At 39.9% G+C, this 25,787-nt stretch overlaps 2 protein-coding genes across 4 annotated transcripts; one reads left to right on the top strand and one right to left on the bottom strand.

Annotated features, from left to right (window-relative positions):
* Window positions 1–2,433: 2,433 nt before the first annotated feature.
* On the top strand, window positions 2,434–4,420 carry LOC143299197 (uncharacterized). Its single transcript, XM_076612366.1, has 2 exons — window positions 2,434–2,721; window positions 3,584–4,420. The coding sequence occupies exon 2, from the start codon at window positions 3,665–3,667 to the stop codon at window positions 4,217–4,219; it is 555 nt and encodes a 184-aa protein (XP_076468481.1). The 5' UTR covers window positions 2,434–2,721; window positions 3,584–3,664; the 3' UTR covers window positions 4,220–4,420.
* Window positions 4,421–16,197: 11,777 nt separating this feature from the next.
* LOC143298940 (large ribosomal subunit protein eL21-like) lies at window positions 16,198–24,642 on the bottom strand. 3 transcript variants are annotated; one of them, XM_076611980.1, is made up of 5 exons: window positions 24,618–24,642; window positions 20,518–20,662; window positions 19,658–19,770; window positions 18,015–18,168; window positions 16,198–16,335 (listed from the first exon to the last, which is right to left on the bottom strand). In XM_076611980.1, the coding sequence occupies exons 2-5, from the start codon at window positions 20,644–20,646 to the stop codon at window positions 16,246–16,248; spliced, it is 486 nt and encodes a 161-aa protein (XP_076468095.1). In that variant the 5' UTR covers window positions 20,647–20,662; window positions 24,618–24,642; the 3' UTR covers window positions 16,198–16,245. The 3 variants fall into 3 exon arrangements, with proteins under 3 accessions (XP_076468095.1, XP_076468093.1, XP_076468094.1); XM_076611978.1 differs by having other exon boundaries at window positions 18,019–18,168; XM_076611979.1 differs by lacking the exon at window positions 24,618–24,642 and adding an exon at window positions 24,552–24,574 and having other exon boundaries at window positions 18,019–18,168.
* Between the last annotated feature and the right edge of the window lie 1,145 nt (window positions 24,643–25,787).

Below are 25,787 nucleotides of genomic sequence, written 5' to 3'. Positions count from 1 at the left end.
GGAAAACGATCTTATCTTTATATACACATTTTGACTGCGACTTACTGAAAGTTTTCTGATATAAAAAAAAAAAAAAAAAGTTGTTTCAAATTATTCAGTGTAGCGGTTGCTGTAACAACGCAGATCGACGGATAATTGAAAGGATGTATCGCTGCAAACCCAAACTTAATCAGTTCTCTGGTGACGGCAACAACAACGACAACAAAAACGCATTGAAACGTGTCAAAGCATCCTTGTAAGACATACGTTTTGAACAAATGCAAACACTGTTATCAATGATTTTTTTGTCATATTCTTTTTTGGTGAGAGCCGACACACACTTTAAATTCGAGAAACACGGCTGAAGCGGTAATTTTGCCAGCTTCGATGTATCATGCGTTTTTATCATTTTAATTGGCGTTCGATTTTGCATTCCTAAGCTATTTCCCATGAATCTGCAAAGTTTAAAAACCCTGTCCTGGATACTTTTAAATCTCCTCTCGCCATTTTTTTTTCTTCGCTGTTGTTGTTGTTGCTGCTGCTGCTGCTTCTGTTGTGCTGCGATCGTTGCTACTGCTGCTGTTGTTATTGTTCTAACTTTGAAAATTTTTTAACTGATTTCTTCTCTTTTTTTTCTACTGTTGGCAGTTAACCGGAACTGTGGTTTAGCTATCCAGCTTCTCTATACTTTTCAAAAAGAAAAAAAGGACCAGTTATTATTCGGATCTCATAGCATAAATTTTGTGACTGTGATTATTCAACTTACCATCTTTTAAAACTGCATTTGACTGAGTGAAGTATCAAATGTGTTTGTTATCGGTACCTGAAGGTCAGTCAGCTGGGTTTGTTTCTAAGTGCTGCACTTGGCTTTCTTCATTTCTCGGTCCGTCCGTCTGTCTGTCTGTGTGCCTAGTGTCGTCACCAATCAATCTTTTGATCACAATCAAAGCGGGCAGAGAAAACTGCGAGTGTATTAATCAGTGAGTGTGAGCATTCATTTACAGCCGCTCTTTTCTCGTCAAAGGTCGACAGTTTCAGAGATTATAATATGTCAAGGAAATGCGGCACGTGCCTCCATCCTCTGTGTGTGTGTGTGTGTGTGTGTGTGTGTGTGTGTGTCTCCCCCCCCCCCCTCTCTCTCTCTCTCTCTCTTTCTGTATTATCCCCTCTTCTCCCTGTCTCTGACTATCTATCATGTTAGTCTCCCTATCTATATATCTACTCTCTCTGTGCCTGTTTTCTACTACCATTTCTTCTTCAAGGGATAACTTTCTTTTTAATTGTTGTTGTGTTGTTGTTTTTCAAAATTTACTCTCAATGTGTTCGTTTCTTTTCTATAATTTTTGTTTGCAGAAATATGTTGACGCATTCACCCATTTCATAAGGACCATACTAAGGAGTCTGTTTGTTTTACTCTTTCTCTTTTCTCTCCGCGCGCAAGCGCACGCGTGCGTGCATGTGTGTGTGTGTGCGTGTGTATGCGAGCGTTTGTACAAGATAGATAATAAAAAGATCTGTAGCCAGTCTCCGCAAATGTGTTTTCACATTGCCAAACAGGTCGGATGGATTAAGAGTGGAGAATTTTCCGTTCTCCCGAATTCATAGGTAAAAGATCCTCTGTTTCATACACACACACACACACACACACACACACACACACACATATATATATATATATATATATATATATATATATATATATATATATATATATATATATATATATATATATACATACATAGATATATATAAACGAACGCGAGCGCATGTGTGAGAGAGAGAGAGTGTGTGTTTGTGTGTGTGTGTGTGCAGTGCGTGCATGTGTGAGTATGCACAAGTTTTTATATTGATATGCACTTATATGTGTCCTAATTTCTACTTTATCTCTGTTTGTGTATGATTTTCGATTTATGTTCGCACCTTGTTTTGTACTATCCCCCCCAATATTCCTTGTGACCTGTGGTAATAAAGACATATTCTATTCTATTCTATTCTATTATTCTACTCTATTCTACAAACGCACGTCTAGCCCTCACCAAAGACAGTCCACTCTGACATCAGCTGCAGTCTGCCTTTCCGTCCTCGAAACTCCCTGCCCCTCCTCCCAACTCCATCCCCACACCTCATGCTCCCCCTATTTTCAACCCCCACTCTTTCACACTACCCCCACAGCCCCCTTACCCATCCTCCCTGCTTCTCTCAGACCAGGCGGCAGCAACAACAAGGAACAAACCAAAACGTGAAACAGGAGGCACGCGCGACCTCGAATTTACTTCGCCAACGTCACAAATAATGGCCGATTCCGCTGAACCAATCAGCGCTCGAGAAGAAAAAAAAATAAAGCGGTCAGCGCGCGTGCGCATCTCCTCTTTCTCGCCTATATAAACAGATGTTTCTCCAATCTGCTCCAAATCATCGATCAGGGATTGAGAAGAAGTCAACTATACACAACAAGAAAACTGCTGAACAGAAAGGAACAAGAATTTTTAGGGGAAATTGAGGAGACTATTTTGGACTGGACTTGGGCAAAAGGTATCCTGCCGATGTTTAGAAACTGAAGAAGTTTGAGTAGGAAGTCAGAAACTGGAGATAGACAGACAACAACAACAACAACAACAACAAATCTGGAGGCTGCAACTGTTCCATTCGCAGTCAGAACGCTGCAATAGTGGTCCACGTGATCCGTGGCTTCAAGGCTATCGACCAGCCCTTCGCTTGACAACTTCACCAGTTTTCTCAGAGGTAAGGTTTGTTGTTGTTGCTGGTGGCGATTGTGTGGGTGTGTGTGTGTGTGGTGTTGTTGTTGCTGATGATGTTGTTACTGGTGGTGGTCGTGGTGGTAGTGGCATTTTTGTGCATGCGTGTACATGTCAGCAGGTGTGTGTGTGTGTGTGTGTGTGTGTGTGTGTTTTCCTCATCTAAAACATTCAGCTTGATTATTATGGTAGGAGGGATGACAATGATTTGGTGATGATAGTGATAAGAAAGAGGACACACACACACACACACACACACACACACACACACACACACAAACAAACACACACAAACACACACACACACACACACACACACACACACACACACACACACACACAAAGAAAGAAATATCAGATCAATATTCTCGAGAACTACAGCCGATTCACAACGGAAACAGTGTAAAGCGAGCCATACTTTCATCGTTTCTTCTTGTTGAGATTCATCGACCAGTTTCTACTCCTTCTCCTTATGCCTGCCGTCTGTCTGAATGTCTGTCTCTTTCTCGCCCTACCTCATAACACTGTTTGACACAATGCGAGGACATGTCATATCATGCATTGTCAAGCATTTCAAGAAATCCCACTAAACAAATCATAGATGTTCTAATGTGATGGAGCGTGGTTGTGATAGAGCATAGCTAACACTTCTGTTTAGGAAAAACAAAAACAACAACAATATTCGAACATTTTACATGGAGAAAGTACATCATTTTCTGTTTGTTATCCCCAAAGAAATATTGCATTAAGTAAACAACTAATTTCCCCAAAGAAAGATTGCATTAAGTATACAAAGAACAAAAAAAATCACACGAATAATAAAGAGCTTGTTGTATTGTTGTTTGCAGGCGTGCAAAGATACCGAGCTAGCCAGCCTATTAAAAAGAAAAACAAGCAAGAACATCACCATCATCATCACCACCACCACCATGGCCGCAGTTTTACCGTACCCCAACCACCATGACAGCCTCCGGACAGTTCGTCACCAACCCTCCCCCTCCGCCACCTCCCTTCAAACGGTGCCAGGACAGGACCGCCGCACTGCTGACCTGGGTTCAAACCTCGACGGTTACCAGGTGAAGTCAGGAAGACTACTGCTTCAGCATCGTCTGGGCTCCAGAACAACGTGGCTGCCGGTGTTCGTCAGGGTGTACAGGAACGCGTTCGAGCACTTCGCCGTGGTGAGCAGAGACCAGTCCATCTCTTTGCATTCCACCTACGTCAACCTGAAGACGTCCACCTGCACGGCGTGTGAAGGGGACTCTGCCAACACCAAGTTCCTCGTGGTGCAGAACAACGCCGAGGGGACTGTGATCAGCTTTGACGCCAGGGACAAGGACGTAGTTTCCGAGTGGGTGGAGGCGTTCACCTCCGCCACCCCTCCATGCTCCCCTACCCAGGGTGGGGTGTCTTCCAAACTGTGCCCTGCCATCCCCCGCTCGCCCCTGATGCCCCCTTTAACTGAAGCGGACGAGGAGGAGTGAGAGCTTTACCTTCGTACTTGGGTCCTGGAACTGATACCTCAGAATGAAAACTTGTTCCCAGAATGAGAGCTTATCCACAGGTCAAGAACTTATTCCCAGAATGAAAGCTCAAAGGTCAAGAACGTTTCCTCAGAATAAGAACTTATTCGCCAGGTTAAGATTTTTTCCTCCAGAATGCGAGCTTATCCACAGGTCAAGAACTTATTCCCCAGAACAAAAACTTATTCCCAGAACGAGAGCTTATCCACAGGTCAAGAACGTATTCCTCAGAATAAGAACTTTTTTTTCCCAGAATGAGAGCTTATCCACAAATCAAGAACTTATTCCTCAGAATAAGAACTTATTCCCAGAACGAGTGCTTATTCATCGTAATAAGAACTTGTTACTCACAGCTAAAGAAGGTATTCCCAGAATAAGAAAAGGGTTATATCTATCCCCATGGCTGAATTCAAAATTCGCCTGTACGTTTTGCCGGGGAATGTTAATCTTGTATCACCTGTAGGAGGGGGGGAGGTGGGGGGGGGGGTCTGGGTCTCTGCCATTTCCCCCTGGGTCCCTTGTCACGACATGAAAGACAGGAAAAGGACAGGCTGCTGTTTGTGGTGACCAGCTGAGGGAGGTGATGCTCAAGGACTGAGTTGTGATCTCAGGGACATGTTTGAGATGACCACAATCCTCTCATGACACTTTTTGACCGTGTTACGTTTCGTCACTGTTATCACAGATGTGAGTGTGTGTGTGTGTGTGTGTGTGTGTGTGTGTGTGTGTGCCCGCGCGCGATTGTGTGTGTCTATATGTGTGTGTGTGTGAGAGAGAGTGCACGTGCGTATGTGTGTGTGAATATGTGCGACTGTGTCTCAGTGTAAAGATGTGTGCTTGTATTTGTCTGCATCAGCGTGAAAATGTGCTCTGCTACTAAACAGTAGCACTTTGTGTTAATTATGGACGCACTATTCTACTATATTATTATCATCATAATCAAAATTGTGCATTTTGAAGCCACAAACCTTGTGGTCAAAATGATCTCGTTTGCTCAGATATTATGTCCTCACTGATCGAGTATGCTGTACAAAACATAACATGCGATGTGCTATTTTATGAAAATCCCACCGTGTCCATTCTGTAGGATGACTGACAAGGCATTGGCTTGCATGTTTACCATCAGAGAATATAGTTCTGTAAGCGATACGTTTGTGTGCGATTGAATTGTGATCTTACTACTTTGATTATAATTTTGGATGATCTGCTTGCGAGTGAAATTTTGATCTGAACACATTTCTGAAGCGCTGAATAAACAATTTTGAAAGAAAACCATTGACTTGCATGGGTCTGTGTATGTAAGACTTGAAACGTGAAATACTTCCACTAAAGAATTTCAGTTTAAGAACACAATATAAACTCTGATCTCGTTGAAGACTGTTGTACTGCTCATTCAAATGTTATATTTCGTTTTACATGAATGAATGCGTTTATGCCCCAGGTATACTGACCGACACTTTTTTGTCGTTTTACTGGGCCTTTGAATGATTGCGAAAAATACAATGCGATACAACAGAATGCCCGTTTAGTAGATGGCAACACAATGCCACACAATACAATATCGCAATACAATACAAAACAGTACAATCGAACACAATAACAAAACAATACAAATAACGACAATATAGCACAATACAATACAAAACAGTATAATCGAACACAATAATAACAATACAAATAACGACAATATAACACAATACAATACAAAACAGTACAATCGAACACAATAACAACACAATACAAATAACGATACAATACAACAGATACAAACAACACGGGTACAACATAATATGGCACAAAACATTACGGTAGAACATTACGTCATACGATACAATACCATCCAGTGCACTACAAAAAAGTACATTGCAGTATTATCCGAGACGGAAAATGTATTGACGTGGAAACCGAATTATGATACAAATACCTGAAACTTTCAGAAGGCTCTCCAAACCTTACCAGCGCGTTGGGTCTGTGTGTAAATGAGGCATCAGCTCCCCATCCCCTCCCTCCCACCCACACACACCCTCCCCCCTCCTATTTTCCATACAGAAGTAGCGGAAGTTAATGGATGAGTACGAACGTTCTGAAAGCGATGCTCATTAAAACTGAAATATAAATTAAATGACAACGACAATTTTTTTTCGAGATGGAAATGATTCGTGCTATTATTTCGTGGTGGTAATTACACCCACCCACACGCGCGCGCGCGCACACACACATACACACACACACACACACACACACACACACACACACACACACACACACACTAACACACACTAACACACACACTAACTAACTAACTAGCACATACACATACTTACGCACACATACGAACACGCATACACAAAACGCAAATGCACATACAAACTCTCTATTTGTCTCTCTCTCTCTCTCTCTCTCTCTCTCTCTCTCTCTCTCTCTCTCTCTCTCTGTCTATCTTTCTCTCTCTCTCTCTCTGAGAATTGATATAATGATTTCTACCTTTGGTTTTTTCGTGGTTTTTTTGTTTTTGTTTTGTTTTTTGTTTGTTTTGTTGTTGTTGTTTTGTTTTTTGTTTTTGTCTTTGTTTTCTTTTTTTTACTTACTGTTTGCTCTTCGAGGGCTGGATGAAAAAAAGCATTGTCTTGCTTAGTCTATTACCCTCAGAGAAAATAAGATTTATTCAATGCAATTCTCTCTTCCACAAATGCCAGTTCATTCCATGCTTAAACTCACATAAGTTCCCGGAAAAAAAACGAAAAGCACTGAACGAACAGGAACCCTATTGTTAAGTTATGGTTTATCTCAGTTCAGTTACTCAATGAGAAGTCACTGCGTTCGGACAAATCCATATACGCCGCAGTCAGTACAAAAGCTAAGTAGATGCATGACCAGCAGCAAAGCCCAACGCGTTTAGTCAGGCCTTGGTGGAAAATAGAATGAAATGAAATAAGATGAGATGATTTATCAATTAATTAGTTGATGAATCAAAATAGCATGCAAAAAAAGGAATCTTTAAAAAAAATGAAATAAGACACATAGCTGAATAAACAGATAATCAAACGAAGTGAAATAAATTATGGGAAAAATAATAATGACAAGAATAATGATAATAAGAACAATAATGATGAAATGAATAAGAGTAAACACACACACACACACACACACACACACACACACACACACACACACACACTATCCCACACCACATTCTCTCTCTCTTTTTCTTTTTTTTTCTTTTTTCGTCCAATATCACTTAGAGTGGACGTGAAATTGAAGACTACTACTACTACTACTACGACTACGACAGCGACTACTACTACTACTTACTACTACTACTAATGATAATAATAATTCTGCACACACACACACACACACACACACACACACACACACACACACACACACACACACACACACACACACACACACACACACTATCCCTCCCCTCCCCCTCTCTCTCTCTCTCTCTTTGTTTTTTCGTCAAATATTCCAATATCACTTGGAGTGGAAAGACGTGAAATTGAAGACTACTACTACTACGACTACTACTACTACTACGACTACTACTAACAATAATGATAACAATACTAATATCAATACTTCTGCACACACACACACACACACACACACACACACACACACACACACACACACACACAGATAACTGATGTTATGCATGCAAGCACACAACATATAGACAGACAGACAGACCGACAAACATCTCCCATTGCAGAAGGTTTCATGCACAGTCCAATAGTATATTTGGAGTGATGGCCTAAAGGTAACGCGTCCGCCTAGGAAGCGAGAGTATCTGAGCGCGCTGGTTCGAATCACGAATCAGCCGCCGATATTTTCTCCCCCTCCACTAGACCTTGAGTGGACGTCTGGACGCTAGTCATTCGGATGAGACGATAAATCGAGGTCACGTGAACAGCATGCACTTAGCGCACGTAAAAGAACCCACCGCAACAAAAGGATTCATTGTTCCCTACAAAATTCTGTATAAAAAACCGTTTCGATAGGAAAAACAAAACTGCACGCAGGAAAAAAATATTTAAAAAAAGAGGGAGGGATGGGGTGGGGGTGGTGGCGCTGTAGTGTAGCGACGCGCTCTCCCCGGGGAGAGCAGCCCGAATTTCACACAGAGAAATCCATTGTGATAAAAAGAAATACAAATACAAACGTAGTATTCTTGCGCATTTCACTCACGAACGCTTGCACACAGTTAAATGCTAAACTGCACCGGCAAATTAAATAGGCAAATGTTATTCGTTTACTTATTTCGTTATTTCCACCCTCTTTTCAGAATCTACATCACCAATCATAATCAAGTTTGCATTTGTAACCATAGGTATGCTGTTTGGCACATTATGTAAAATCATTTGGTTTATTGCCTGCACTTCATGCAAATATAATTTGTTGGTGACAGTTTTCTCCCCTGTAAACCATCGAAGCTTTTTGTACCGACAGGAGTTTCTTCGTTAATTTTGTTTATTTGTTTTCATCATTAAGTAAACAAATATAAATTTAAAAAAATTCTTCGTTAGTGTTGTTTATTTGTTTTCATCATTAAGTAAACAAATATATAAAAAAAATTAAATAAAATAAAAATAAAAAGTAGGTACGGAAAATAAATGAATAGTAAAAAAAAAAAAAAATATATATATATATATATATATATACAAAGAAATAATAATAATAACAACAACATGATTATTGGATGAATTATTTTTTTTTTTTAAATAAAAAATAATAAAAAAAAGAAAGAAAGAAAAAACGAAAAAAAAAAAAAAACACCTGCTACAAAAAAAAAAAAAAAAAAAAAAAAAAGAAAGAAAACGAAACGTGCAGGAAATAGGGGCGGAAAAAAAACACAAAAAAAACTGTTGCTGGTATTCTTGTTGTTACCATTAAACAAACAGATTTTTGTAACTAGAAAAACTGTTGAATTGAATCAATGTAGGAAAACCCAAGTCAGTCCAAATGTTAACAATACCGGGAAAAACCTGTCAATGTCTGGCCGTCCCATACAAACTGACTGATCTGGCTAGCAATTTCCTTTAGACGCTTGTTATCTGTCCGTTTATTCAGCCAGTTATGGGACAAAGGCACAGACCGCCCATAATGTCTTTTAGCCGATTTGGATTTTAAAAAAATAATAAAAAATAAAAAAAAGACCGGGACTTTTTTCACTGAGCTACAGACAGATAATCCAATCGGAATTCCGATTTCCAAATCTTAAGCCATATCTGAGCAGCCAATAATAACTTAAAAATTCAGGGGGTAAAAAATGATACAACAGTCTCTGAGCAGATAATCTTTTTTTTTTCAATGTGTGAGTATCGTTCGTTTGGGTTTTCCGTGCAGGAAATCAATTAATAGTCTTGCATAGGATTCGGTTGTTAGTCTTAAAGTCTGACCGGCGCATTAATATTATTATTATTATCATTTTCTTTTTCTTTTCTTTTTTTCAGTTCATTTATTCATTATTTGTTTCTTGTTTGTTTGTTCGGGATTTGTTTTTTGTTGTTTTTTTGTGTGGTTTTTGTTTTTGTTTGTTGTTTTTTGTTGTTGTTTTTTTGTTTGTTTGTGTTGTTTCTTTCTTGGGTGGGGGGGGGGGGGGGGGGCGAGCGGAGGGGGGCGAGGGGGTTGGTTTTGTTTTTTAGTGTGGTTTTTTTTTTTTTTCTTGGGAGGTGAGGGAAAGATTGGTTTTAAGCTCGTTTTCACACCTACTAGAAACTAAATTTGTTATGTATTCTTCTGCTCGTCCTCTTGACTTGGTCAACAAATGGATGCCTTCAACATGTCGCATGACCTCAGTATATTGAGAACACCAACGGGTCGGCAGACTTGTTATCTTGTCGCTTGAATGCCGTTGTTGTAACTATTTGTCTGAACTCGTTTCGGCCGGAATCAGTGTAGGACCGTGTGGGACATGACGGTGGACTCAACACACACACACACACACACACACACACACACACAATTATGATAATATAACTGTGTGAGAAGACGTTAAGTGAAAATACTACAACCACACATGGGGTGTGGCACTGAATGGTTAACACACAAACACGATCGAGTGCACAAGCATTCTGTCCAGGTCTGCCACCAATTCCAAACACTTGGTGGAATAGTTATCACAGTTATTGCGAAAGAGGGAATGGAGCCTGGAATCATACGTGCACGGAAGAAAATTAATAATCAAGTAGGAGATTCTTCTTCTTCTTCTTCTTCTTCTTCTTCTTCTTCTTCGCCCTTGATTAAACTTTGTGACGAGTGATATTGTGGCGCCGCACAGAACTGTTCGCCAGATTCCCACAGGTTGTGTGTCAAAGCCTGCCAGTCTCTGTAAATGGTTTTCCCGTCCATTCTGCAATGTTATAATTATGTCCGTGTCTTGCCATCCGTTCCCTTCCCTCAACAGTTAGTGTTAGATAACTGTTTGAACTTGAACTTTAGTGTTGAAGGCCGTTTAGGCCTGTTCACTTTCCTTCGATAGAACTGGTACTGTGCCGCATGTGTAGCTGTTTGGTAAATGTCAATAATTATTTCCACTGGTTATATATTTGCTCAGTGACTGCACTCCGTGTCGTACAGGATTGGGAGGTTGGCCCAGTGGGCGTCGAGTCTACTCTTGAATGTGTTAAGGTTGTTTGCTCAGTTTGTTTGGGGTTTTTTGGGGTTTTTTTTATACATTTATTTGCTTATTTATCATCACTGTTATCTTTTTTATTTATTTATTTTATTTTCATTATTATTATTATTTACTTATTTATTTATTTATTTATTTATTTACCTATTTTTTTAATTATATTATTATTTATTTATTTATTTTATTTTATTTATTTTATTTTTTCTCAAGGCCTGACAAAGCGCGTTGGGTTATGCTGCTGGCCAGGCATCTGCTTGGCAGATGTGGTGTAGCGTATATGGATTTGTCCGAACGCAGTGACGCCTCCTTGAGCTACTGAAACTGAAACTGAAACTGCCTCAGTGACTGTCTCGGGCAGACTGTTCCACAAAGAGACTATCCTCTGGGAGAAGTAGGGGCTTCGTAGTTGTAGTCTGGAGCGGCGTTGTGCCAGTTTTACACTGTTCCCTCTGGTTTCTCGCCCACTGTGCAGTTCAAGTTGCGGTGTCGATCATGTCAGCCCTTTGTCTGCGGTATTCTAGGCTGGGCAGTTTCAGCATTCTCAGACGTTCAGAGTAGGGTTCGTCTTTGAGCCTCCCTATCAGCTTTGTGGCCCTTCGTTGTAGGCTACGTCTGGAGCGTCCGTTTTGGGATGGGTGCCAAACGGAGTGCCCGTATTCCAGCATGGGTCTGACCAGTGTTTTGTACAGTGATAATTCAACAGTTAGTGTTAAATGATTGTTAACAGAATAGATAATTCAACAGTTAGTGTTAGATGATTGTCACAAGTTAACAGAGTAGATAATGATCAAATGCTCATCCAATAGACCTGTACACTTCAAATGGACCTGGAAAAAAAACCTGAATGTAATTGATACAGCTTCTTCATTTTTTTTTCCTTTCTTTCTTTCTTCCTTTTCTTTAAGATTTAGATCTGAGTCGGGTACATAATTACCGACCAGTGTAACTTGTATCACATGCAAGATTCTAAGGTCTTTTTTTGGGGGGAAGGGTGGGGGGGTGTCTTTTTTTTCTTTTTTTGCCCTATATACAGACGGTATTACGCTATTTAGTTCTCATATGAATGCGATATATATATATATATATATATATATATATATATATCACACACACACACACACACACACACACACACACACACACACACACACACCGACACCACACACACACACACACCGACACCACACACACACATACACACACACACACACTGCCATGCGCCGACATCTGAGTTGTTTTCGAGGCAAAAGATCACACAGTCTTACATCAGTGATCGCAGCGTGTGGACATACTTGATGATGGCAACCGAGACTGATGTGATCTATTTGGATTTTGGCGTGCATTCACAAAATCAGCAGTTCGGACATTCCTACGATGGAAAACCGCGCGCCCTGCTGCTGCTCGAGATCTGTAAAGATCAGTGGTCTGCCCCTGCCCTGCCCTGCCCGCTGGCGTTCCATGCCCCGCCCCTGAGATCTATACTATATGTCTATCGCCCCGTCCCACCAGCAACTGCATGACCGCCGCATGTTTGCCTGGGGCAATGGGCTACGAAGGCAAATAGGCCTACGTGTCCACCGATCGCCTTGGCATTGCTCGACGTCGGGATGAGAGTTACATGCGCATGCGCGAAATCCAAGATGGCCGCGGAACTCTCTATTCCACCGCAGACGGCACAACGCATTCGTCGTCATATTCGATTCCTGAGAGATAATCATGACATGATGATCATAGTGACCGACCGTGGCCCAGATGATAACTGTAAATTATTTGAATTTTGACTACTGTACAAGACATGCAACAACAATGTTTAAACAAAATTACTCAAGCTTAAACGAGGAAGTGGGGTCAGTCTCTCAATGTTGGTAAATGCAAAGTAATGGACGAACTCCGAGCAAAATCTGCACAATGCAAGTAAAATTGATGAGCCACTGACACAGTGAAAATATGTGAATATGAAAAATAAAAATATCTTAGTAACTTTTACGAGAGGATTTCTCATTGATCCGTAACTGAATCCAAAACTGCATTAATGAAAGAAACAAAATTACTGCTCACGAAGAACATTAAATTTTGTTATCTCTTGACCGTGACTGTACAAAAGCCTTGGTACGACCACACTTGAAATTGCAAGGAAACAATACTTAGAGTGTCTGTATTCGAAAAGTGCAACAAAGAGCAACAAAGCTTGTGCAAAGCGTACGGACATGACCAACTAACGATGATCATATTTAAACTTGTTTACTCAAGAGCAGTAAGTAGTGTGAAATTATTTTAGTGTAGAGTCTTCAAAAGAGAACTCGAGGAATAATTTTCTGACTGGTCTACGGGAGACAATCCATGTACATTCACACGATGTTATGGGTCGTCTCCCCTAGACTACTCGATACATCATGTTAATCGTGTTTGGGTTGTGTGTGTTGTCGATTATTATACCTTGTTACTGGCACTATACAGGCTTAGTCTGATAGATTTCTAATCAGATTTAAACAGAAAAAACCTTCATTGTTTTTCCTTCAGTAGGTTTTTTTTTACAGACATTCCTTTAAAAAAAAATTGTCCCACTGAACTAAGGTGATATGTTCTTTGCAGGAATGAGAATGGTTGTGAAGGAGCACTGATGTAGCAAACCCGATGAGCACTCCACAAAACAGCTGTCACTTGCTGTACATGCCAACCTACCTCCGGGGGGATAAAACAGTTTTGTCCCCGCGGAGGTAGGTTGGCATGTACTTAACTGCTTACATGAACACTTGACTGATGAATGTTTAGATTCATTAGAGGCTGTTCCAAGAGATTGGGCATCCCCATTATTTTTTTCATTTATTTATAAATCTGTCATAATGCATAATTTTTGGAGGGGGTGAGAAGACCAGACAAATTCTTTATTTCGAGGATAATAGATAAGCGCTGGTGTGCTTTTTTACATCCAGTCCCCGCCCTGATTAGGGTCTACACTACACAATACTGAATAAAATGAAAGCATAGAGATACATAATATATATTATAATTATATATTATAATTATTTAAAAACAACAACAACAACACACACACACACACACACACACACACACACACACACACACATGGCATACAGGCACAAGCATGGCGTTAGTAAAATGCACAGGATAAAAATGAAAAAAGTGAAAGAAACACACACAACACTACAAACCAGAGTGGGGGATGGTGGGTGAGGGTGATGGGGTGTGGGTGATCAACTTGTACACATAGTTAACGAGTTTATCCTATATTTTAGTGTCATTCACATGTTTTTTCTCACCAAGTCAACATCAGTTTCATTTTGTTGTTGTGTTGCATTTTTTCATGAATTTTCATGTTCTAAAACTGGTTTTGCTTTATATGTTGAATGTCACATGTTCCTCAGCCAAAAGACAAATTCCTGTACATTTACTGACAATAAAGTTGTATCTTTGTGTCTAATTTGCTGTTATATGAGTAATGCACTACTTTTTCCAGTGTTGGTGTGTATTTGTGTTGGTGGAGGTGTGTTTGTGTGTGCACGCAATTGTGTGTGTGTACGTGTGTGTGTGTGTGTGTGTGTGTGTGCGTGCGTGCATGTGCGCGTGTGCGTGCTGTTCATGATGTGAGGGTGAGGACTGTTTCTTCATGGCTGATTCTTTTTCTTATGATTGTTGCTTCTTCTGTCACATGTAATTTGTAAAGCGCCATGAGTGATTATCATTTGAATTCTCTTGAGAATTGTTGTTTCTTTACTGTTATGTTGAATTTGTGAAGCCTTTCTGTGAGGGAAGTGCATTATAGAAGAGCACTTCATTATTATCATTAGTAGTAGTAGAAGCAGTGGTAGAAGAAGTATCATCTTGCAGACAGAATGGTGATGAGAGGCTGTTTCAAGAGGTGCACATCCCCATTGTCTGGACAGAATGGGAACAAGTTAACAGAAAGCCAGAAATAAAGGGCTTCAACAGTTCCTGCAAAGAGACACAAATTTGATTCCTTTCAACCTGATAACAGATGTCTTCTATTTCTTTAAAACACTGGTGACCAACATAAACTTGATGATGAATCTGTTGTGGCTGATGCATACTGAGAATTTTCACAATCCACCACACGTGACATGGATTACAGGATCTTTAATGTGCGTATATGATCTTTTGCATATGTATACAAACAAAAGGGGTTCAGGAACTAGCTGGTCTGCACATGTGTTGACCTTGGAGATAAAAGAAATAACAAAAATCTCCACCCTTCACCTAACAGGTGTGCCGAAACTGGTGATTTTTTTTCTAAAGAACAGCAGTGTGTGTCAAGTTTCTCAACTGGTTGTTTCCCTAACCAAAAACTAGACAGCAGAGGAAATAAAATTTTACTGAAATTTTCCAGAAAGAAAGTAAAGACAAACATGCTTCATTGTGGAAATCAGCTGTAAGCATCATCATATCTCAGTGTGGTGAGAGGCCTTCACCGATACTCATTCACACTAACGGCAGTCAAGGGGTTAAAAGAGCTTCCACAAGAGCTATTTCAGCCCTACAGTTGAAGACTATCTGAACCTGATGTGGAAACAGATAATGTCATCCTACACCCCCACCCCTTGTTGTGTGTGTGTGTGTTTTGTTTTTTGTTGTTTTTAACTGAATGATTTTGCTATTCTCCATGCTGAGAAAAGTTCAAGAAAAAATTTGGAATTCACTCTCTTAGTTGTCAAACTTTTGAAGATAATAGAATAAAAAGCACATATCACCTCTTCATACAACATACATAAAATGCACGCACACACTTTCACTCATAATAATTATACTCCTATCCATTTCTCCACAGCACAGAGAGACACAGAGACAGGGACAGAAGAGAGACAGAGACAGTGAGACAAAGAGACACACAGAGACAAGGAACAGCTCACAGTGCATCTCCCTCTTTCACTGTCACACACCCACACACCATTCACCACCATCCCAAGTCGACCAAAATCAAGGGAATTCAGCTTCAAGTTCCTGCCTCACAGATCACTTTTCTGCTTTGCTGAGTGAAACAGAAAGAGCTGGTAGGTTTGAGCTCCGCCATAGATTTTTTTTTTTTTTTTCAGTCCATGTCCGGCTCCCACCCAGAGCTCAATGTGCTATGTGCTCAGATGGGAAAACTGGGACCACAATGTCAAGGGTCACCCACTTGATGGATGTGTCACTAGGAGTGCTCCTCTGATTTCCTGACCAACACAGCAGAGATGTCTCTTAAACAAAGACTTTTCTGTCTTTCTTAGGCACGCATGCACATGTACACATGCACTCTTTCTAACATACAGACACACAGGCTGAATACAAGAGCAGTCTTTATTTCAGGACACAGTCAAACACTTTCATCACATTATGCAATGATCTCATAGGGGATGGGCTGGATCCACTGTGGTTTGTTGTACTTTGTCGACACGAAGTGACCCTCCCTCGGCTGCTTGGGCTGAAAAATATTCATCATAACATATGAAAAAAACTCTGTCATAAAATAATAATTATAATGATAACAATGATGATAATAATATTAACAGCAATAATAACACTACTACTTATAATAACGCAGACTGACACACACTTCCCAGACAGCATTAATCATAACGTGTAAAACAAATTAATGCAGACTGATGGTGACAAGTCCCAGACAGGAAGCTCATGGTGTTTACAATAATGTCAAACAAACATAAGTATATAAGTATCAAGTGTGACATACAAAAACAAGCGTGTGCACACACAAAACCATCAAGCAGACACACATGCCACGCACACACATGGCAAGCAGAAGCACATTAGTTAATAAGATGGTAGGCAGAACGTAGGTGAGTTTTGAGAAACTTTCTAAACTGAACTGGAGAATCCACATGACATATTAGGGCAGTCTGTTACATACTACTGAGCCAAGTTATAGCAAAACCCTAAGCAGCAGGATTTTGACTATTCCAAAAATAGTGTTTGTGCGTTACGTTAGTTTCCACTGATCGATCTTCCTGCACACGATTCACTTTTTGGAAACTTGGAGCCAAATACAAGTTCCGTGGAAGTTGTTTCAAGCACGGTACATTCAGCTTCCACGTGTAAAGCACAGAACACATCCTCCTAGCTCAGCAATATATCAACGTGGCTGTGTTCCGCACTCCGAATCGAAAGTGTATGGGAACAACAACATGAACATGACAAAAGCCAAATGGCCCTTGCACGCTAAAACACCAGCTACATATCTGCAAGATTGTCTCCATCCGACGCTATGAAACGCACACCACATCTGCTCACATTTTCCATGTTTCTGCCTCTGGTGTTTGGTCTATACGTGTGGCAAGCAAACAAAAGAAATGATACAATTTTGTTTTTGTTATTCATTACAGTAGCTGTGTTTTACTGGATAAAAATTCAGTAAAATACTACAAAATGGTCGAATCTCTCGAAATGAGATTACTTCCACAGTAATGCACTAACGTTCCCACGTGATATCTGCAGTGACTAGAGATACTAAAAACTTTCTTGTGGTTTAATTGTATGTGCAACTTCTGTATGTCTTTGCTATTTCACAAATTTTGAAACATGTTTTTTTTGTTTGTTTGCTTTTTTTTTTACACTGATTTACGTTTATGCAAATCCACAAAAATGAAAAAATTTAATTCTTGTTTCTTTTGAATCCCACAGAATGAATGCACATGATATGAAGCATTTCTGATGCGACTTTTTGTCTTTGCAAGCTAACTGCGTGTGTCATGATAATTAAATTTTTTTCTCTATATCACTGTTTGTGTTTCTTGAAGAAATACTACCAGCGAAGACAGAAAATTCCTGCAATAGCTGAATTGCCCGTAGTTTTCCATTCCACGGCAACGCACCTCAATAGAACACTCTATATACTGCAAGAGGTTGATGCCCATGTGGGAAACTCGAACGATTATTGTTTTCTGATCACACAGTCCAGTTAAAGAAACGTGGCTGTCAAAATTTCTAGAAAGTTCTTAATAGTCGGCTATTTGTGAGCATGAGTTAATGGAGAGATGAGACTTTATTTTGAAGTGGCACATGTCACGATCTCTATGCTTTTTATCTTTGTCGACAGGTGACAAAAATTGTATTCATTATTTGAAGATGACTGTGGAACATGAACACTGACCTCTCTTTTGCACTGCACCTGCAAGCCTTCTCCTTGGCCTGCCTCTTCTTCTCCTCATTCAGCTTCACACGGTTCAGGAAGTCCAGCCGGCAGTTGGAGTGCTTGATGTGCTCCACACGCACATTGATCTTCTTGGGGATGATACGATTACTGCAACACACACACACACACACGCACACACAATTTTTTTCTTGGTAAATTCTTTCTGTGGAAAAATTGCTGCTCAGTTCTGTTCCTGCTGAAATCAATGTGCTGACACTCATCAGTTTGCAGTCAGCCCCTAAAGCTCAACATGTCTGCCAAACAATATGGAAAAAATGTTATTCACATAAACTTCAGAGGTACCCTAATTCTTTTTCCTCTGTACTTGTGGGCTCCCATGTTCACCTGTATAGTTCTATGAGTATGCTTTTACATGAACAACCATTTTCACCAAGCCATGAAGGAAGCCAGAATCTGCCTTCCCATTAAGCAGTTGAGTGCCTATAAGACATCAGCTGACGTCCTGCAAAAAGTGTTGCCATAGTGCCTTAAAGACGTCCGCTGACATCCTGCATGTATTTCGATTTTTCATTCATCAGAGTTTGACACAATTACCAAAAGCAGACTCTGAATGATTAGTTTAATATGCCTGGATGATAAAAATGCCATTTAAGTAAGTATTCATAAGATGGAAGACCCTTTTTTTTTCTCAATAATGATTTGCTAACTGGACCACGGAGCACGTGTGTAAAGAAGCTTTGCCACACATGCCAAAAAGGCGTTGGACACTTCATCAAGTGAAGACAGTGGTCCCAGTCAGGCAATTTGCAAGCTGTGCTGATGATTATGTATGAGTATAACAATGAGAGTTGGATCTGTCTTGTCTTATGATTCATTTAAACCTGAAGGTGTTAACAAGAATCCTTATGCTATCATCCAGTGAGATGAAAGTATCCATATTCTTTGTTCAAAACTTGCACATACTGATGACTTGTGAAAGAATCCAGGAAAGCACAAGAAGTTAGAAACAGATTGAATTCCGAAAGTTATATGGCCCTGATAGGGCCCCTTCTTCTAATTATGTTATACATCTGCCTTGTGACTGAGAAGAAACTGGGTCAGACACCATTGTTGGCACGCACTGTCCTGAGCACAGAAACACACTCTGCATTTATTGGTCGCAGTGGAGAGTGGAAAGGTCAGTTAAGATATTCTTAGCTGATAACATCATAATGCAAATTAGGTACCACTCCAAAAATTCAAAACTTTCTGAAACCCTGATCGGCTTTGTCTGAAACAGTTGTAAACGGTTGATCCTCAACTGGTGCCCGTTGTCCACAGTGACTTAAGTTTAACCATTCAGCAGTTCCACTGATCAAAGCACCCTCACAGAAACAAATGAACTAAAGAACTCAGTCTAGGAGTAGGAAGATACTGTGGCTTTCATCAAGCACAGCATACAAAGACTTGATGATTGAGATTGATTCCAGAGATAGAACTTAATTATTCCACTCTGTAAAGGCTGCAGTGCTTCCTTGTTCAATGCCAGCTTAGAGAGATGACCTTTCACTGTTTTAGAAAAAAGGTAAGGTTGCAAGACAAATTATATCTCGTGCACTGTCTGCTACAATGACTTATTATTACAATACATGCTGACCCCACTCTCTTGTTGACCACCACACCCACAGCATGCTTCGTCACATTGAAGATACGGCCCGTCTTGCCATGGTAAAACTTGAACGGCATTCCCTTCTGGATTGCTCCATCACCCTGTCAACAATAGGCATGGCTGTTAAATTTCCATCATCTTGACTGCCATCATGATCAGGACAACTAAGGCAATATACTATTAAAAAAAAAAAAAAAAAAAAAAAAAATTGAGTAAATGAAGAGAAGTATACTTTTTTTTTTAAACACACACAAGAATTTCTTAAACACCAGATTGAGAATATTTTCAACCAATAGAGAAAATGAAAAATGGCCAACATTTTTCAGAACCCAGAATAAAATAAGTTCATAAGTTTGGAGCTGTGACCATGCATGTGTGTGCGCGTGTATGTGCTCAAATGCAAACAGCGAAACACACAAATTTATTCTAAAGGAAAGACAGCCATGCATACCTTCAGAGAAACAAGAAAGAGAATCTTCATTTCATTCTAGGAAAACAAACTTGCAAAGTGAATGGATCAGATCTGTCATTATCAAAATGAAACTGGATGCATCTAGTCAGTGAGTTATTCAACTAAGATGTTGGTGGTAATAAACATTCTTTTTTTTCCACCCAGAAAGAATTGTCTTTACATTCATGCAACTCAGAAACACTGATGTAGTGATATTTCAATATCCACAGGATGTATGTAGTTTCTGCTCTTAGTCCTGCATAACACTAACAGTATCACTGTACTCTTTGTAAGAGTCTTGACATACTTTTTTGGAGTGGGGAGAGAGTGGACTGTAGAGAGAAATTGTGGTGTGAAAGTTGGATGTGTGACAAGGAGGGAGTTTATTTCTATTTACCTTGATATCAACAATATCACCACGTTTGTAGACTTTCATATACGTGGAAAGATGGGTCACTCCCTTCTTCCTGAACTGCCTTGAGAACATGTAGCGCGTGCCGCGCCTGTATCCCTTGGGGTTCGTCATTTTGCCGTCTTTCTACCTAAATGCACAAAGCAAAACATGTTGAATGGCTTTCTTTCATGACAGAAAATATCAGTATTCATCATTTCATGTGACATGATCCCCTTATCTACATGTATTCAAGTTGCAACCCTGGAACTATGGCTTCATGAAATGAATGTATTATTGTCTGGTGAAGCTCACTCGACACTGTAATTTAATCCAGTGTATGCTATAAAATAAGTGAAACAGTCTTGTCTTCACATCCTTTAACACAACAAGTGTGTTGTAACATGAACCCAGTTACTGCCCTATGCTGTGCCTAACATATCTGCACAACAAGTTGTTGCTTTGTTTGGGTTTGGGTTTTGTTGTTGTTGTTGTTGTTGTTTTTAATATTTGACAATGTGATACTTGAAATTGCTTACATGCGATATTTATGACAGCTTACATACAAAAGAATATTGTTTTCCATTAGGAATTTCATTATGCATTAAATTTTGGAACATATGCATCAGAATGTGACGGCATTCAATAAATTCTAATACAGCTTTCCTGAGTCAGCTCAATTAGATTGTGTGTGTGTGTGTGTGTGTGTGTGTGTGCGGGCGCGCGCGCGCACATGTGTTTGTGTTTCCAGTGGACAATGCAGAAAAATGCAGACATCTCTGCTTTGAAGTTATCACAGACTCTGCCCCTCAATATCTACTCAAACGTTTCCATGTATACATTCCATTCAAGACCCTTCGGTCCTCTGCTGACACCAGGCTCTTTCAGATTCCTAATTTCAGATACAAACAGCATGGCCAGAGAGCCTTTTCTTTCTCAGCAGCTGAGCTCTGAAACTCTTTATGTTTGTCATACTCTGACACAGTCCCTGGAGTCTTTCAGGTCAGGCCTGAAAACAAACCTCTTTACCCATTACTATGATTATGGCCTATCCCTCCATACCATTTAAAAATGAGCTGTTTCCATCCAGACTGATGACTTGATTGTGATGAGTGTGCATGAGGACAGAGAAGGGAGTGTGGGTGCAGTTGCGTCTGTGCGTGTGTGTGTTGTGTTGTGTTGTGGTGTGTGTGTGTGTGTGTGTGTGTGTGTGTATGTGTGTGTGTGTGTGATGGGCCATTTGTGTGTGTGTGTGTGTGTGTGTGTGTGTGTGTGTGTTGTGTGTTATATATAGTATGTTGCTACCTGTTATCTTTTTGCATTATACATCATTATTGTTTTGTTTTTTTATTATTATTATTATTACATTTTGCTGTTACTGTAAAGCACCTTAATTGTTGGAAGGCCCCATATCAAAAATTGTTATCATTCTTATTTAGATGCAGACAACAACTACGATCTCCAGGTTTTTGTTTGTTTGTTGTTGTTGTTGTTTTTCTTTTGTTGTTGTTGTTTTGTGTTGTTCTGTTGTTGTTCTAGTATTTTTTTTAATGCACAATGGTGTCTTAACTCACTCGCTGCCATTGTCCGCATATGCGGATTTGGATTTTGAAAAGTCGCGCTGTTGGAGTGACGTGTCGGATACAAAACTCAAAAGATGAACTGATTCTTAAGTTATCTCTGGCCAACTTTTCATTCACACACACGTAGTGACACACTCGTTAGCAGATGACAACGAAGCATACCCTCGGTCAGCTCTGCAATTTGTTTGACAAGATGGCGTCGCGTCGAAGTGTTCGACACGGTAGGAGTGGTCAAACGCAACACAACATTGAAGCCACTTTGGAAATGATCCAAACTGAAGGCTCCAATGTTGAAGGAGATAATGTTGATTCGTCAGACAGTGATTTTGAACCATATCCCGATGAACTAGAAATAGATTCGGCCGCTGAAAAGAGTGTTTACAGTGGAGAGGAAAGCGAGTCCTGACCATGTGCCAGCTGACCGACAGTGACAACGAAATCACTGAGGAAACACAGGACTGTACTGGTGTTTTTACCAGTGATTGGACTGAAAATGGTGAGTGTGTATTATTCATATCTCTGTGTGTGTGTGTGTGTGTGTGTGTGATTGCATGCATATGTTTACTTATTTTCTGTTTTACAATAACATGGTGTTTATTTACACATAATGCAACTGATCTAAGGTGTAAACTTAGCAACAAGGAGGAAGAAAATGAAGTACATTTCGTCCTAACTTGTCCTGTCCTGCATGACTTAAGAACAAGGTATATATCATCCAAATTCTGTAAATTTCCCAGTCAGCATAGATTAGCATTACTCATGGCTTCTCAGCATGAATAGACCATTCGTAATTTGTCAATTTATTTGTTTAAAACATTTAGACTGCGATCAACTCTGATGTCTTAGAATATTGAAGTTGTTCTTGATGATATGACTGCTCATTTTTTGTTGCTTTTTTGTTGCTTTTCTTACATGATCATGTGTATGTACCCCTTCATGAGGGGCAATGGCCTATACATGAATAAATTATCCGTATCTGTATCTGTGTGTGTGTGTGTGTGTGTGTGTGTGTGTGTGTGTGTGTGTGTTTGTGTGTGTGTGATTGCATGCATATGTTTACTTATTTTCTGTTTTTCAATAACATGGAGTTTATTTGTAGAACAAGATGTTATAGAAATGACAGTAATAGTACTAATACTGATGATACTGTCATTATTGTTTGTAATATTGTTAAAAAAAATAAAAAAATAAAAATATATATATATATAAGACGGTTTTCTTTGACTATATGTAAAAAACTTACCACATTATGCTTCCATTCACATAAATATTTAGAATAAACAAGGGAATAAACAAACAAATAATTTAAACAACAATAAGAAGAAAGAGTCAGACCTGCATGATCATTTGTGTGTGTGTATGGTTGCAGGTCATGTTGCTGTGCTGAAGTGGCAGAACAAAAAGCCAGTTCATGTGCTGACTACAGTCATGCTGCCAACTACCATGGTCAGTGTGACAACACGACACTGTCCTGAAAGACAGAAGCCAGCTGCAGTACAAGACTACATCACCAACATGGCTGGAGTGGATATGAGTGACCAACTACTGCAAGTGCAAGGTGTGTGAAGACCTGTTCAAGCGCCACACCACACCAAGACACCAAACTGCCAACTGGTGTCCAAAATGTGGAGTTCCACTGTTTATGAAGCTGTGCCCAGGACTCAACATCACCTGCCATGAGCTTTTTCACTCCAGACAAGACTATTGTCAGTGATAATACATCAGGTTTTTGTGTACAGTGAACTCCTTTTTTTATGTATAGACAAATTTTTTTGTGTGTGCGTGAATTTCTCCACCATCTGTTCATACTTCATTGCATGTACTAGGTCTTCAGTTCCTCAAATCGTGTTAGGATGTGATGTGGAACATTTGTAATTGTAAGCTGTTCAAGGACACTTGGTATACTTTTCTGATGGGTGCAAAAATGCTACAAAAATACACAAAAAATGGATACTGTGATCAACAACAAGATGGTGAGTAAATAATTTAATTTTTTGCACAAATATGGAACAACATTCACTGAATACACATACTAAATTTCAATTGTCTGGGTGTTTATTTGTTTTTTTGAGAATTTTTTCCCCATCCAAAACAAACCCTGGGTTTTCTGGGATTCGCAAGGGCAAAAACTCTTGGCATGGAGTGAGTTAACTTTCCGGGTTTGTGAAGTGAGAGGAATGTGTTACATCTGCTTTATCATTTATCACCCAAAAATGTTAAACTGGCTGAGAATCGGTAAAACTGATAACTTAGAGGGTTGAAGTACTAAAATCAGAGTCGCTCTGAATCCGGAGAATGCTCAGATTGATCGGCGGCTTCCCAACCCCGACAAATTTATAAAACCGCTTTTACGAAGTTTACATGCTTGTTGGTTTGATATGGTTGTAACTGATCATAATAAATATTAACGAGGTCCTATTAACGCTATGTTAGCAATACGTGTGCACAACTTCTCACTCAGGACTCTGATCATGTCAAAATCATTTTTTGCTGAAACTCGAAAGCATGGCGAACACGACTCACCTGTCTACCGGAAGCAACCAGAAAGAAAGGATGTGGTCAGTAATGAAAGCTAGCTTCCGGTTCCTGTAGTAGTTTTAGAGGCCGAACTAGGAAATTGGGTTTAATTATTTTTGACTCACTTGTGTAAACAAAGTGAGTCTGTGTTACAACCCGGTGTCCGGTTGTGTGTGTGTGTGTGTGTGTGTGGCTGTGTGTCCATGGTAAAGAAACATTGCCATTTTCTCTGGAAATACTTTGTCTGCCAATACGGCAAATTTGGCTTCAAGTTAACATAGTAAGGAAAAAAATCTTCACAGTCATACCAATAGTAGGTTGTAAGTCTCCCGAATTTAGCCGTATTTCCGAATCATTGACAGTTTATTTCTTTGATGTTCGTTCCGGATTCCGAAAACCGCTGTCACCCCTTTGCAGCTGCCTAATTGTCTGCCGGTTTACTCGGCATATGAATATTCTAAAGTGGACACTGAATAAACTAGAATGAACAGAAAAGAAAATCTGAATCAACCGTTTCACTGAGTTAAGGTCAGCATCGTCTACACAGCACTGGTCAGTGCCGCAGATCTTGACAAAACATATGTTGCAAAGCCTGACGCGATGGTAACTGATGTCCGAAGTTCTCAGTTACCGGGCGCCGAATTGAAAAAATTTCTTAAATAATCACCGACATGTTTACTGCATATGAATGTTGTAAAGTGGATACTGAATTAACTAGAATAAACAGAAAAAAGAAATTGAATGGACAGTGTCATAGTTTCTCAGTGAGTGGAAAGACCGTGGAACACGGATCTCTGCAGATTTATGATAAAAACGGTCATATATATTGCAGTGTTTTTGAGGCGATGGGAACGTCTCCTTTACCTCGAACGTGAAGGAAATTTCTAAATGCCCGAGATATACCAAAATGATGTAAAAAGGGGTGGAGGGATTGAAGATAGGAGGATGTAGGGGTAGGGTAGTAGAATGGTAGGATCGCAGGTAGAGGACACCTCACGCCTGAGGTTCTTGGGGTGCCACCTGGTTTCCAAATGCAGTAGAAGGTGTAGCCCCTTCCAGCTTCCTCCAGCTGGGTTTCACCGGCAAACCTGGTTTCGCTCAGGGCTGCTATGTCCACCTGGTAGCAATCAAGCATTCTAGCAAAAGTGAGCGCTGTGCGCCTTTCTGGTCTGTCGT

This window comes from Babylonia areolata, chromosome 24 (assembly GCF_041734735.1).
Source record: "Babylonia areolata isolate BAREFJ2019XMU chromosome 24, ASM4173473v1, whole genome shotgun sequence".
Taxonomy (NCBI): domain Eukaryota; kingdom Metazoa; phylum Mollusca; class Gastropoda; order Neogastropoda; family Buccinidae; genus Babylonia; species Babylonia areolata.
Note: the sequence above shows the minus strand (reverse complement) of the source record. Positions and strands in the feature narration are given on the sequence as shown.